At 33.6% G+C, this 16,117-nt stretch overlaps 2 protein-coding genes across 5 annotated transcripts; one reads left to right on the forward strand and one right to left on the reverse strand.

Annotated features, from left to right (window-relative positions):
• Positions 1–255: 255 nt before the first annotated feature.
• On the forward strand, positions 256–588 carry LOC125186964 (uncharacterized). Its single transcript, XM_048083458.1, has one exon. It carries the CDS (start codon positions 256–258, stop codon positions 586–588), a length of 333 nt encoding a protein of 110 aa, XP_047939415.1.
• Positions 589–7,359: 6,771 nt separating this feature from the next.
• On the reverse strand, positions 7,360–12,064 carry LOC125201295 (vacuolar fusion protein CCZ1 homolog B-like). Of its 4 annotated transcripts, XM_048099348.2 has the most exons (11): positions 11,846–12,053; positions 11,544–11,695; positions 11,234–11,327; positions 10,623–10,803; positions 10,488–10,526; positions 10,276–10,385; positions 9,315–9,410; positions 8,744–9,199; positions 8,346–8,501; positions 7,729–7,958; positions 7,360–7,571 (listed from the first exon to the last, which is right to left on the reverse strand). In XM_048099348.2, the coding sequence occupies exons 2-11, from the start codon at positions 11,687–11,689 to the stop codon at positions 7,541–7,543; spliced, it is 1,539 nt and encodes a 512-aa protein (XP_047955305.1). In that variant the 5' UTR covers positions 11,690–11,695; positions 11,846–12,053; the 3' UTR covers positions 7,360–7,540. The 4 variants fall into 4 exon arrangements, with proteins under 4 accessions (XP_047955305.1, XP_047955304.1, XP_047955306.1 ...); XM_048099347.2 differs by having other exon boundaries at positions 11,544–12,057; XM_048099349.2 differs by lacking the exon at positions 10,488–10,526 and having other exon boundaries at positions 11,544–12,055.
• Between the last annotated feature and the right edge of the window lie 4,053 nt (positions 12,065–16,117).

Raw genomic sequence — 16,117 nt, forward strand, 5'->3', positions numbered from 1 at the left:
AAACATGGAGATCAAGTCGGTTCTTCAAAAGACGGTGAGCGTGAACCGAAAGGATTGGGCACTTCGGTTAGATGATGCGTTGTAGGCATATCGTACCGCCTACAAGGGCCCCATAGGTATGTCCCCTTATCAACTTATGTTTGGAAAGTCTTGTCATTTGCCTCTTGAGATGGAGTACAGGTCATATTGGGCAATCAAGAAGTTGAACCAAGACTTCCACAAGGCCGGTGAGGAAAGCGTCTGTTTCTTAATGAGATGGATGAATTTCGGATGGAAGCTTATGACAGCTCATCCACCTACAAGGAACGAGTGAAGGTTTACCATGACCGGATGATCAGCCCAAGAGAACTCACGCTGGGGGATGTAGTTTTGTTGCACAACTCGAGACTCTCTCTATTCCCCGGCAAGTTGAAGTCTAAATGGACCAGTCCGTACATGATCAAGAAGATATATGATAGCGGAACAGTGGAATTGCTAGCTCCGGAGGGACAATTATTTCAAGCCAATGGCCACCGTGTGAAGAAATATTACAGTTCGGACAAGATAGTTGAGGAGGAGCTTGATCTGGAGGAACCACCCAAGGAGTAAAAGGGGGTAACGTCGAGCTCATGACTCTAAAAGAGCGCTTGTTGGGAGGCAACCCAATCTTGTTTTTGACAATTTTTGCTTTAATTTTAAGTATTTTTTGTTTTAGTTTAATTATTGTGCGTTGGAAATTTTTCGCAGGTTATGACCTATTCGTGGCGACCGCCTCATGCTCTGCGGCGGTCCGCCACCTGCTCGCTACAATCTGGAGATGCGCGGCGACCGCCAGACATGCCGCGGCAGACCGCCACCTGGGCACAATTTCCAGCGTGATTTTTCGAAGTTTTTCAAATTTTCGCCCCGTCAAGCGTCGACGCGAAATTTTTCAAGGTACGTTTTTTTTTCAATAGTTTACTCACGTCCCTACCAACTCTACAAACTTATTTCACACTTTGTTGTAAATAAGTTTGGAGGGATGAAGTGGTGGACCGTGAGTTTAGTTTTTTTGTTTTAGGGTTTTTCTTTTTAAAGTTTTTGCTTTTGTTTTTCAAAACCCCGTAGGAGAATCTTATGTTCTAAAAAAATGTTTTCTTGAAACCATGTCGTGAACTTATCATGGAGAACTTAGTAACACACATGCTTAGGGACACACTTTAGACCGAGTTGCCGATGATATTACATTCCATCTATGTTTAAGTATGGCTTGACGTTTTGATTTGATGATTTGGTGAAAAGGTGCATAATTAGTAAATTGCTTGTTCGCCTTGAAGCATGCTTTACCCCTTGTGAGGATTTGAGCCTTAAATTCATTCTTGTGTGATTTATCTGCATTCGTATATATGTTTCTAGAACTTGCTCCTAGTCTTGCCTAAGTCTACATAGTGTTTAAGTTGATCTAGGAGGATGTTAGGCCATCATTTCTAGCCTACTTTTATCCAAATTTTTGACCCTCTAAAAACTTAAAAAATTTTCCCTTTGGAGACAATTTTGAGCCTTTAAGCCTATTCTTTGGAAGCCAAAATAATGGGGACAATTCATTGGGTTAGTTAGTTTTGCTATCTTATTTTGTAAATGAATTGGAGAGATAAGGAGGAAAATATAAAAAGTAGTGTGTTTAATGTAAAGAAAAGTACAAGTTGTGAAATAGAAAAATTCCAGATATGTGCTTAATCTTAGAAAGGATGCTTATGAAAGAGAAAGAAAGGTTGAAAAAGAAAAAAGAAAAAAGAAAAAAAATAAAAAAGGAAAAAATGTGTGAAAGTTTGTGAAAGAAGAAAAGAAAAAAAAAATAAAGGATTGGAAAGTGAGTTGAAGGAAAAAAATAAAGTGTTAGAAGTGCCTTGGGTTTAGAAAAGTGGAGTCATTTTTACTCTACTTGGGATATTTTTATTTGAGTCACTTTTTAGCCAAATATTCCTCACCTACCAAAGAGCCTACATTACAACCAAAGATAAGAGCCTTTCGGACTTTTGATGCTTAATCACATCTAGTAGAGGAGGGATTAGACTTTGAGCAAGCCTATGGTAAACTTTGCATGATGCATGATTTGAGTGCTTATACACATTACATCTATACACTTTGAGAGTGAGAGACCACTTCCCATCTTTGGAAGTTTGCCACATGTGAGTGCTTGATTTCAAGGTGTTCCACGAGTTAGTAATGAAAGTGCACTAATAAGCCTTGCTTGATTTGATTGCGTTAATACATGTTTAATCTATTCTTCCATCTTTTGAGGCAGTTATGACGTCTAGTCCTTGTGCATTCCGTGCGTCTATTCTTGTATCTTTATTGTTTTGTTCGAGGACAAACAATAATGTAAGTTTGGGGGAGTTGGTACGCTCGGATTTTGCACTATTTTAAGGCCATTATTTGGTCCGTTTTCGATGTCAAAGTCACTCTACACATCCATTATTTGCATATTTTGTCTATTTTGGTATTTTGACGAGTTCTGTGAGAAATGTGCATAATTGAGCCGAAAAAGGGAGCCAAAACGCAAAGTCTGGAAATCTGGAGTCAGACGGCGACCGGTGACCGCCGGCGCCCGGCGGGCAGATCAATGCAGCGGTCCGCCTCGGAAAAACACGCTTGGAAGAGAAGTCTCGCCCGGCGACCGCCGGAAGCCATGCGGCGGTCCGCCGCCGGAGAAACAGACTCTATGGACTCCAACGCGGCGACCATCGGCCAAGGTGCGGCGGCCCGCCGGAGAAAGGCGGCTTTCCCCTATAAATAAGACCTCAAGCTTCATCAAAAAGAGAGAGCTTCTACTTGCAAACTATTTCATAGAGATCAAGAGCTAGAGTACTTCACTTGTGCAAGGACTTGGAGAAGGATTTCAAGAACATCAAGAACGACAAGGATTCAACCTACGGATTTTATTTGCTTTAGTTTATGTTCAAATTGTCTTCCCTTCAATCTATGTGTTTAGCTTATTTCATCATGTGTAACTAAACTCATAGGATTCTAGGGATGTGTTAGTAACGACTTTGGTTATACAATTCCTTTTTCTATTTAATATCCGTTTTATTTTTACTTTGTTTTTTCCCTAAGTAGTTTTGATGTTGCATGATTGAGTGACACAATCTTGCATGATTTAATATAACTTGCTTCATAACTGTGAGAGAGTTCTAGCGAGTTAGATTCACTTAGTAGACGCTACAGTTAGCTTCCCTTAAAATGGCACTGTTAATTAAGAGTGAGGATTTTTCAAGGGTTTAGGAGCTTTATGGAGTTACGTGTTAGGATTGACAACCCTAATCTTGTAATCAACGTTTGCATCGCATGAGCATAAGTTATGTGACTCGTCCTTTCAAAGTATAAACTGTGCTAGGGTATTGTAGTTTGGAATTTGTATAATCATAACTGTGAACGCACATCCTTGGGATTCCCTTATCTCTATCAATTGTTTCTGTGTTTTATCTGCATTTAGTTGTTTATATGCTTTATATTGTTTTCTATTTCCAAAAGTTTTCAAAAACCTTCCGTTCTTCCAAATAGTAATTGAGTCTTAGTAGAGGATAGACACTTTGTGTTTGTTTGCCTTCCCCGTGTTCGATATCCGGTACTGACCTTTAGCTATACTATATATACTCTGTATACTTGCAGGTTTATTTAGTGCTAAAAAATAGTGCATCAACTGGATCAACATCTGATATAAAAGGTGGTCCAACATTAGTAACAAACATAACAACAACCGAGAAGAATACTTGATTCACCAAAAGGGGAAGAAACAACTGCACTTCGCTTGATTAGTTCTACAGACACAGAATTCGATTAGATGTGTCGACATGAGATGTTATTCTTGAGTGTATTACATGCAACCTTATGATCACGCCATCATAGTGAAGTATTTCTTTTGCCAGTGGATGTAGGTTTTACAACCGAACCACGTAGATCCTAATTGCATTTGTTTTGTATTTCTTGTTTGTTTTCTGTCGATCAATATTTATAACATTGTACATGGAGACCTCCGCCATCATACACCACTACTAGTTCTACACAATCGCTCAACACTACACTACGAATATTTCATGATATTTCAATTATATTTAATATCCGAATCTATTCGCGTGTCTTGGTGGAAAAGCTTATTCTATTCAACAGAGATGACCCATTAGGTTGGTTTTCAGAATTCAATGATATTTCATGGTACGTTAGTTATTTTTTAATTCTGAATCTTTTCGTTTGTCTTTGGTGGAAAAACTTATTGAATATCTGGCGTCAAATTAGTAATTATTATCGACCAAATAATGTTGGTGGCTCATGGGGGATTTCTTGGTGTTCGTCCATCACCATTTTGCCCTTGAATTATCTACAAAGATTTTACAAGCAGACGATCAAAAGTAACTAGGTGGGAGTCCATCGTGCAATGGTTTTCCCAACAACATTGATGTCCACAATGATTATAAGGTTGATATTGATGATATTGATGCACAAGAGACACTCACGTAGGATTCTTCAATTATAGAGGCGGTTACAGACTTGTACGATATTAAAGAGTTTGATGGGAGTTTGGATAATAGCTCGAACATGGCTAAATCTGTAAATGATATTGTTGGGCTTGTTTCCTTTGAATCTAAGCAGTCAACCGCATCCTTTGCAATGAATGAAATAAATATGTTGATTCCTTCATTTGCGTTGACAGTTCCAAGCAATGTTTTAAAAATCGGACCAGCAAGCGAACCGACGAAGCTACTGGTTTATGGTTCAACCGGTCGGACCAGTTAAACCACTGATCAAATCGTTTTACTATTGCAAATATATATAATTAAATATATATATAATAAAAAATACTATATTAAATTTAGTAAATGATAATCTAAAATTAATAATATATCACAAAACATTAAACCTTATAGATAATTAGCTCTATATATAAATATTAAAATATTAAAATTCAGTAAATATAATTAAATATATAAAATATTAGTTAGTGTGGATCAAAAATATAGTATTTCATGTATTAAAATAGATAGAGTTCATAATAGAAAACGTTTATGTGGTAAAATAATATTACAATTAAATATGAATCATTAATTAGTTTAGGTAAGAATAATCATTAATAGCAATAGTTAGGGTATATAAGTTAAATATATACTACAAAAACATTTATTTATAGTAAATAATGAACCTTATATACAAATAATAATATTAGTGACAAGTAAATTATAATTAACAAGTATTAAAGAATATAAAATTAAAATGAATTATTAGTGTACGTAGATAAAGAAAATTTAATGTTTAATATATAAGAATATTTAATGTTCAAATTATTTGATGATGGTGGAATGGTAGAGATGTTGTTAACTAGAGGAGAGGTCATGTGTTCAAGTCTTATCACCATTTTTAAAATATTGGTTTCAAGTCAAATATTTCATTGGCATATTTGGGTGTGGACTTTGAGTTGCAACTCCCAATATGCGAAGAGGGCAATGGTAGTTTGAAAAATGAGGCACGTCATAGTCAATGGATTTCAGGTGACGCAGAAACGCTCCTCGATCTATACGGTGATGCTCGCACTATACCTCCACGCAATGCATTTCCCAGGTGAGTTTTGCATTATGGACCTTTTGAGATTGAATTAATGGAGTTCATCTAGAACTCTCTCGGATTCAACACATGTGAAGAGCTAGTTATAGATGGGTTTTACTGTCATCCCCAACTTCTCCAGCAAGACCAACTTTTGTTTTTGTTGATCCGACATTTACCTAGTCAATGTTGTAAAATGGATCAAGTTTGAAAATAGGGCATCCTTAAGAAGGGATATACTCCAAAATTGATAATATTTTAATGTGGAGGGTTTGGGCGAGTATCGAAGAGTAACAATGACTATTCTACCCAAGCTTCATTGCTTGATATGTGCACTAGTTATCATGGCTTTTGCTGAAAAGATTACTTGATTACTTCCATTGTTTCTCTTCTAGTCATGGAAAACATCTCTTTGTGTGTTAGTTTTTCCTCCACTATTACTTGCGTCAGATTTGAGAAACTGACCGTGGACCTACTAGGGAAGTGCTTGAGGACAAGGGGTTTTTCATCCGTGAGGAAGTTGATAGGACACTCGAGCTAGCAAATCCCATCCAAGATCACATCACAAATCTCCAACATATCTTCTTAATTTAATTTGATTTATTTTAGTTAGCTATATGAAATATTTATATCTATTAAGTGTAGTTAGTATTCAATAAATTGAAAGTTTATGTAGATCTTTTTTCATTAAGAAATAAACATTATTATCTCATTCACAGTTCTTGTGAGAAATCTCTCCTCTAAAACTCAAACTAGGGTTTCACACTCTTCAATCGTTCCTCTCAAACTCGTGATCGATCTCTTGGACGCTAGGCTAACCTAACATTAGACTTGAGTATGTTTTATTATACATACTATCATCATTTGGTTGTTTAACAAATTGGTTGAGTTTTAATAGTAAAAACGGCTAGAAAGAAATCAAGGACATAAAATACTGAATTTGAAGTCGGAACTGCGAATTTTACAAAGTTATCGATCCGATGAGTTTGCAAGAGTGAACTCAAAGATCAACCAGAATGGTCGATCGAGGACATGTCAGATCCAATGGTCCGCTGTATTGGTTTTGACCAACCTAATGGTCCGCTGACTTTGTCCCGAAAATACAAATTTTACCAGATTTATTTTTTTTAAAAAGTTCTATATCTCCCCGCTAAAAATATATTCCTAAGGATCAATTCAATTGTATTCATACCATTCCATTGCGTTCCATATAGCATCTAAGACCACCATTCACTTTTTTATCACCCACTAAACAACATATATCTTATTTCGCTCGACAAATTTATTGTCTTTTTAAGCTGTAAATCTCCCCGGCCAAAAGTATAATCCTAAGGCTCAATTCAATTATATTCATACCATTCTATACCAACCAAGACCATTCATTCACTTCTTTTATCATCCACTACAACATACTATATTTTATTCATCATTTGTGAGCTTTGAGATTTTGACTCATCTATTATTTAGCACAAGCTATACCTGTAAATATACATGGCTAATGTAGCTAATAGCATGTGAAGAATATTGTATCCACAAGAACTAGTGTACTAGACTTAAGTACCGCAAATCCATTTCAATTACTATTTAGAAATCTATATTGGTGTTATTTCATAACTTCCAAAACTAATTACCATAAAAAAATTAAAAACAAGATAAAAAATATTTGGTGAAACTTATGAGATGGAATACACGATTCGAGGATCCAACACAAGGAGTAGTTCTCTAGGCTATTTATGTTTCTCTAGCATTGTGTGGAATTTTATTTCTTATGTTACATTACAAATGAAACGATCCCATTTTACAACCGTGTAAGTTAACAGATCCAAAAAAATTACTAGAAAATGGAGATAATGAAAAATATTCATACAAATATAACAGTAGATTTTCTATGGATTAATAAACTACACACACATCAATCTCTTAGAGCTCTACTTCTCTTTTTTGATACATTAAGCAGTCATCTATAGAATGTGGCTGTCTTAACTGTTGCCTAGTCCAAGGAAAATGCACCATTGCAGTACCTGCAAAAATTTATGGTGGATAATTCAAATATCAACTTCTTTTTTGATCTGACGTGAACAGAAATATATTCTCTCTCTAATATATCAAACTTGATTTTTCAGAAAGCAATCGTAGGTAGAAAATAGAATTGTTGAATATCAGCAAAAATGTTACTACCTTTCACTGAACTTCTCAGTAGCATCAGCAGCAAACAGAAGGGTCTCACTCCCTTTCTCCAGAACCATATAAAGTTCCTTTCCTCTAACAAGTCGGGCAATGAGCCAAGAATTGTTTTTGGCTCTAATGCATATCTCTATATCCTTTTCACGACCTGAGTAGTCCCATTTAGCTCTAGCTTTCTCTAAGTCGACCTCTTCACGGAGCTTACTTAGTGCAACTAATGATTCCTATCCATCATGACAAAGATAACCAAATTCCTTGAACATGAGATATGACCAATATAAGATACAAATATCAGGGATTTGGAAAACATGTCTCTCCTATATGCAAATCAGTATGAAAACACATCCTACAGTACTCCTAGCACAAGGGAATAATTTGTTATACAACTTTATCATTAATGTGTCATCATTGTAGTGGCACGCAAACATTCTCTACAGAACTAACTTTAACAGAATTCAAATTTTCTGCTGCGAGACAAAATAGTTCAATGTGGGAAATTAAACTCAAAGCAACTAAAAAAATGAACCTAATAGCCTTTGAAAGTATATCTATGTAAGACCCAGATGAAATCAGAATCACTAATAGGAATCATACTAAAGGAGCAGGCTAACCTTTGTCAAAGTTGTTACTTTTCCAGGTGGAGACGCCCTAGATACATATCTATCACCATCCACCAACAGATAACGATACCCACTCACATGATATGCATTCTCACCACCCCATCCTCTTGATAGCTTCTCTTCAACCTTCAGCATCTTCAATGATGCCTGGTATTAGCAGAAAATAGCATATTATCTTAGCCAATGAATAATAACACCAACATCCCAATATCAATTTCATACTATAAGGAGCACTAAACATCTCCAATAGAAATATATCTTGAATATAATCAACAAAATCATTAATCATGCTGATGTAACCATCCAAGACAAGCACGCATCCAAGACAGAAGAATATCTTCAAGCAAAAAAAAAACAATTCGTAGAACATTAGAGGGACACACTCTTACATTTTCGATAATTTGCTGCTTCAGTATAGATATTCCTTGATCTCCACTGACAGATGAGACTGGAACCAGAAGCATAACAGTGAGGCCTCTATGCTGATAAGCTAATAAAAACATTTTCTCCTCCGTTAGATGAAGCCAAACAGTTGGGCACATAGGCAGTAAACTATTTACTTCTGTTCCCCAAATATCAGTGGTAAGAAAACCATCCTTCCCCTTAGACCACTTGGAATGCTGCAAAGGCCTCACTAAAGGGTAATTGTGCCTTCTTAGAGAGGGCGGATCGTGGGAATTGTAATATTGGTCTATGGCAGAGATAGAAGTAACTTGTAAAGCTCCAGCATAAGTATTGAATGCAGTGTCTGTTTTACGCAAAGAGGACCATGCACTTGCTCCACGGAATAGAGCAATAGGAGTTAGCCTTAGGACAGCATAAGTAAATAGGTTCAGAGTGTCGGTCTGAAAAAGAAAAAGGAATGAACATAACAGATCGAAATGAAATTAGATGCTCCAAAAGGGGAACATAAAGATAACAAACGAGAATTAAAACAAGTATACAAAGATCAAACCATACAGGTGAAAGATTTGTGGAGACAAGTAGATCCTGGAACATGGTCATTGAGTAGCATTGTTTGTTCCCCACACAAGATTCCAACAATGTCACGAGGGACTGAAAGAAAGCGAATGTAAGGGAACACAATTTACAAACATAGACTGATATTAGCACCAAAATTAGGGAAATTTTAAGACATATACATTGAAATTATTATATTGAACGAGTAAAAGATGGATAGCTAGCTGGTCGACCTTTGCATAGCCATGGTCATACCCCATACAAAACATATTTGATGTATTAGTTATTATTATTTATTTAGTTTTTAGAGATAAGTTCAAAATCTAGTTTCATTTGATTTATGATTCTAGTATTTATCGTTTAGAGTTTTATTCAAGTTGGAGTCTTTTACAGAGTCTTATAAGTGGCTTTGCTCCCTACTTTTACAGTGTACAAATATAAAATTTAGTTCAACTATTTTGTTGTGGCCTTTTTGGAGTATGGCCATTTTATGTATCTTTGTTTATTTCCTATCTCAGTTTTCTTCATTGTTATTTTGTCAATTGTGTAATATGCTCCGTATGCTGATATATAAGTGAATGCTTATGGTATGCCCGCCTATCACTCCATATCATTATATGCCTTTTATTGTCAAAGTTAATCGTCAAATAATGCATGACATTTTTAGTTGTAAGAATTAAGACCCTTAATTATCTCCCATGATTTAGGAATTCCCTTTTTTCCCGGTATTTTTTTGTTCGTTTTTAGTTGAAGATGAACTCCAGGACCACGAAAGGTGACAGACTGGATTCTGAATTGGTTGTGGGTCTTATACCAAGTACGCTAAATTCGTTGACTAACAAGAGTACCATTCACTAATCATATTCATTGAACAATATTTTGCATAAACATCCTTCCTCATCAATGAGGAATTACTCAAGCTACACATTAGAAAAAAGGCATAGAATACCTAGAAACTAACCTGAACTTCTATAGCAGCCTCACGCCCCACAGTTAACATCTGCAACGTTCCCTGCTCTTTGAGAGAGTCACGAAAATTTGGCAATTGAAGTTTCTTCCCGATGGAAAAATCTGACCCAAAGAGAAAATGCAAGGTGTGAAAATGTCAACTTCAGATTGCTCCAAGTGCACAAATGAAATGTGAATCATTTGATACAGCAACTGCAGCATTACCCCAGCAGCAATATTCCAATGGAGATCGGTTTTCAAATGCTGGCAATTAGTAACTTAAGTTGAAATAATAGCAAATGAGAGAAAAACATCATATAGTTTATCTACAAGGAGCTTAGCATATAAGTTAACACTCACCACTTAAAAAGTCCATTATGAAATAGTACAAATGGCTTCTAACAAGTCCTCCACTCGGTTCTTTGTCAACCAGTGCCCTAATATATCCATGAAACATCACAAAAAGAGAATGGATTTCTTTAAGAACACTCCGTAAAGCATCAACTCGCCAAATGGATTCTGGATTCTCTTTTTCTACTACCTACTCAAGGAGAACAGAGAATTAAGTCAGGACTGCAAATAATGAATTAGACGGTCAATATATAGAATATAAGTATTTTGCAGATAACATTATAGTACTTCATTTGTTACTACTTCATAAGCCTCTTAAATCACTTCAATAGGATTTAAAATGTATAGGTTTTACAGTAAATTGTATGAAATGAGTCATGCTAATCTAAACAAAAGAAATAGGTAAGTTGCATTTCTTAAACTGAAAGGTAAAATGATCAATGAGCTTCTTGAAAATCAATTCATTGCAAGGCAGACAAAGAAACAAACATCTTTTGGTCACATTAGTACATTAGCTGAACTAAAGGAACAAAATACACTATAATCTCCTGACATTGTTCCTATATTAGCCAATATTAAATGCTTTTCAATAAACGAGAAATAAGAAAACATTATCATACCATCACCATCCATATATCCGGCTCTACTTCATAGAAAACATGACAATGCTTCTCAGCTTCAATCACCTCACACGGAGCATCCGGAGAGAAAATCCTGCAGGAAACAAAAAGTAAGGCGCCTAATAACCAACCAGCAAAGAAATCAAAGGTGAGTCATAGTAATTAATTAACTAGTTGCTCCATTTCAAACTGAAGACGAATCATTCATTACTTGTAAAAACATAACAAGAAAAGGCAAGCATTTAAAAGGCCATATACTTTGTGATACCAAATTAAACAGGTAATGATAAATAAAATGGCAAAGATCAACCTGGTAAAAGTAATCAATCCTTCGCTGAGGCCAATAACCGAGAGTTGATTCGTAATAGGCAAATCAGCAGGATAGAAGAAGAGAATCTTATCCAACTCCTGCCCTTCCGTTTGGCCCCTCCTCAAATCAAACATACATAATTTCATTGCTTCCTTCACATCACTCTCAGATGTTAGTCCCATTAAAACCTTTTCCCCTCAAAATTTTCCGAGAAGAATGCAGAAGAAGACGAACGACTAAATATAAGGTCGAATAACCAATTCACTTCTCTCTCTTTTCCCACATTTTGATGCCAATCTTACCTTCGATTATAGCTTCGGTTCCGGAGAACCGCCTCTCTTCAGCAGTCAACTTAGATCAGATCCGGCAAGGCAGCGCGGTGGTCGTGGCGAGGCAGGGCGATGGAGGGGCGGCGTGGTGGCGATTGAGGAAGAGGGAGAGTGGAGGCGCAAGTGGAGGCGCAGATTGGAATAGAGGGAGAGAGAGAGATTGTATTATACGGAAAAGGAAGAAAAAATAGAAGGAACACAATATACGACGTCGCTTTGGGAGCACAGCATGGTACTACTGTGTTTCTATGTATAATCTTCATTTTGAGTCAAAACTGAAAATGCGAGAATTTACTTTGTCTGACATTTGGGTTTAAATTGAAATTATATTCATTATTGCAATATCTCTTCTCTGAATAAATTCACGAAGTTAAATGACCACACAAATATTAATCTTTTCAATTATCATCTTATATTTTAATTAGTCTTCAATTAATTAAACTAGTGTTAACCCACGTATAATGCACGGCGGAATAATTTTTTCGTTATACATTTTGGAATTATTAATTGATTAATTCAAATTAGAAATAATATAACTATATAAGATTTAAAAAAGTAAAATGGAGTATGGTTAACAATTCAATAAATCTATACTCCTCAATAGTCAATTCATTTCACAACTATAGACATAAAATTAAACATATTTAAAATGAAATCAAGACAAAAGACAATTAGTTGGGGGAGCAAAAAGAGTATATCACATTTTTTAAAAATATGTTTAAAACAATCCTTCATATCTCTCTACTAAAAATAATGAATCACACTTTTAACAAAATAACTATATTCGAGAATCGAGAACTGCATGTTTCGAGTTTAGGATGTTACTACAATTTTTCCCTCTCTAAGAATTGTTAAAAATATTGGAATAAAATTCTCGAACTATAACACGCGGTACTCTAACTATTGCAATCAAAGAAAAAAAACAACGATAAAATGAAATGGAGATTACAATGAAAATTATAAAATAAACCGAACTATAAGTCTTGTAGAGAAAAATCCTCATTCCGCAAGATAAAATACATCATGGTTAATGCTCATGGATTGACGTATTATCCCTAGAGATGAAACAACTTCCTCCAAACGTATATAACATCTCAAACCCGCTAGAAACCGATGAACTTGATGGGTTTCCAAAAATCATGTAATACAATGTTACTAAAATGTAGGAGTACAATAAAATGTTGAGAGCTTGAGAGTGAATGAATAGTGTTTTTGTTGGTGGATAATTCATTCACATCTCTATGCTTTTGCCTTTTGCAGGCACAAAATTGGGACATGATAGATCATGGAATTAAAAATCATAAATTATAAAATTAAGACAATAGAGGTTACATAATTTGTTTAATGCTCGTTATCCTATTTATGATTTGTAATCGCCAATTATTGATTGTAATCTATATAAATATTCATGATAGTTATTTATAAATATTTAAATTTATTTCCAAAACTCATAAATATTCAAAATGAGGCTAAATTTATCAATATTCTTGTGTTGATAAACTTATATCTTTGTGTTGATATTTAAATTTACATGTTGTATTAATATAATTATGTCTTTGTGTTAATAATTTTAATACACTGAATTGAAAGTTATTAGTTATTACTGTAAATTAGTTAACACACTAACGCAACCCTCGATAAATATTATTAAAAATGTGTTACCTTTTCATCAAGCCTCTCTCTATATTTGATCACTTGATAGAGAAAACAATTTTTTATTATTATAATAAACATAGATATATATCTAAATCTTTAGGTTCCAAAAGTTAATTTTTGTAATTAATGCAAGCAATTGATTCATCATAAATTTATAATGATTAAAATTATTCTAATTAGTGGATAATGGTTTCAATAATAATTGAGAAAATAAGGACAAATTGTATCACAAATTCATTCCATAACTTACACATATTTTAAAATAAGGACAAAATTTATAAATATTTTAAAATAAGGTCAAAACTCGCCTTTTATATATGTATAGATATGTATAGATAGATAATACTACTCCTATGTTTATAGCATAAATTGTGGAAACTGATGAATTATAAATATATAAATTTAACATAAACTTATAAGTTTGTATGGCTTCTTATAATATGAAGAGTAGTGTAAATTGTCACACAATTCAAAATAAAATTGTCATTTTAAGTGATAGGTTACTTTTTATACTTAGCGAGAAATGGAAAAAAAAAAATATTTTTCAATATTAGAAATGGATGTAATATTTGACATGCATGTCAAGTTACGCTATGAACTAAAATTAAACATAATAAAAAAATTTAAGTCAACTATGACGTGATTACGGAATTTGTATAAAAAATTATACTACGACCAAACAAATTTTTATTTAAATGAATAGTAACATTTCAACATTTTTAAAAAATATGATATTTTTGTCTATTTTTATGCTTAAAAATATCTAAAATTATTTTTGTTTTACAATTTAATTACTCCATAAAATTATTTTTGTTTTACAATTTATGTAATCAATCTTATATAAATATAAATGTTATTTTAATTCACTATATGGTTTTTTAAAAAATATTTAGATTTTCTTTGAAAAATAAGTAGAAAGTCTTAATTTTAACCAATTATACACGCAACAAATAGAATTCTACAAATTTAATTCGTGATTTTGTTTTTTTATAATGAATTATTTTTAGATTTCCTTTGACAAAATTAAATTAAATAAAATTTTAAATATTTTATTTTCAAGTTCTTGAAACATGTTTTTATATATCTAATAATGTGTTACTGTATATTCCATCTTTTCCTCTAAACGGCATATTTCAATGCTCCAGTCTAATTAAAATATATTCTAAAATGAAAATGTCATTATCTCTATTTAGGAATATGATAAAATGAAAATTCTAAATATTATACAAACTCAAAACTATGATATGGACCATTGAAAAATATCAACGGATCACAAAAAAGCATCAACAGAAAAATGTCAACAGAATTTCAACGGTAATCAATGATTGATGTTGTGTTGACATTAAAATCTTGAAATTTTACACCGTGTTGACATTGTATTGAAACAGTGTTGGGGAGTTTTGAGTTTGTACAATATATAAGCAGCGACGGATCTACATTTGGCGCGGGGGCTTTCGCCGGCCCCAAACCCTGACTCCCCTTTACATGGCCGTCCTCCGACCAGTCTCCGCCCCAAGATCCAGCGAATCCCACCGCCTGATTTTCTAAAATTGAAAATTTAATTAGGAAGGAGATCACAAGACTTGGGCGATGAAGTGGAGAAGGGGCCGAGATAAATAGTTGTAAATGAGTATCAGTGTATGCAAAGAGACGAATTGTGGAAAGAAGAAAAGGGGATGGCGCGGCGGCCTGAAGAAGAAAGATGAATAGGGAAAGTAGACAAGATCTGTTTTTTAACTTTTTTTATTCAATAAGTATATCTCTATAGTAGTTGTGCTACACATTGAAGACGGGAATACATTTGACGTGTCAAATGATAGAAAAAATAGAGATAAATATCTATATTTACCCAATTTTGATAGTTCATCACAAGAGTATTTAATTTATTTTGTTCTCTCTAACATATCTATAGTCCAATTGAGAAAGTACTTTATAATTTTATCTCTAACAAATTTAATTTATTATCGAACAATGTATCTCTAATTTATTTAATTTTTTATCTTATAAAATATTTTCATCATAATTTAATTCCACCCTTAATAATTAAAATCAAATCATCACAAAATATTTAATTATTACAAATAATGAAAAAGCTTAGTTCCAAACATTCTTAAATTTCCTAAGATACAGAATATTTGTGAAACTTATTAAAATAAATTTGTCCTTGGTCGATTGAGTGTATAAAATGGGTAGTGAAAATAATTTTCTACAATTTCAAGATATAACGATTCGTCTATAACAATTATTATCTAATTCTTTCTAAAATTGTAATGTTTGTTATATGTAATATTTTACTATTACTAGTATCAACCCCGTGCGTTGCACGACCTACTGAATTTTAAATTAAAAAGTCAATTAAATAAATGAAATGAGAAAATATAAAATTATACATGGTTTATAGATCCCAAATAAAATTATACAAAATTTATAAAATATATAATATGTATGAAATAAAAATTAAATAGTGACACAACATAAAAGAGTTTATTGACTATGCAATTTTACACATACAGTGATTGACCAGTGTTCAACCTATTATCAATCCAACCTTCCATCGAAGTGAACTCAACTATATAAAATATAATATTT

The sequence above is a fragment of the Salvia hispanica genome, chromosome 2, assembly GCF_029641045.1.
Source record: "Salvia hispanica isolate PSC_SH4W2 chromosome 2, Shi_PSC_v1, whole genome shotgun sequence".
Taxonomy (NCBI): Eukaryota; Viridiplantae; Streptophyta; class Magnoliopsida; order Lamiales; family Lamiaceae; genus Salvia; species Salvia hispanica.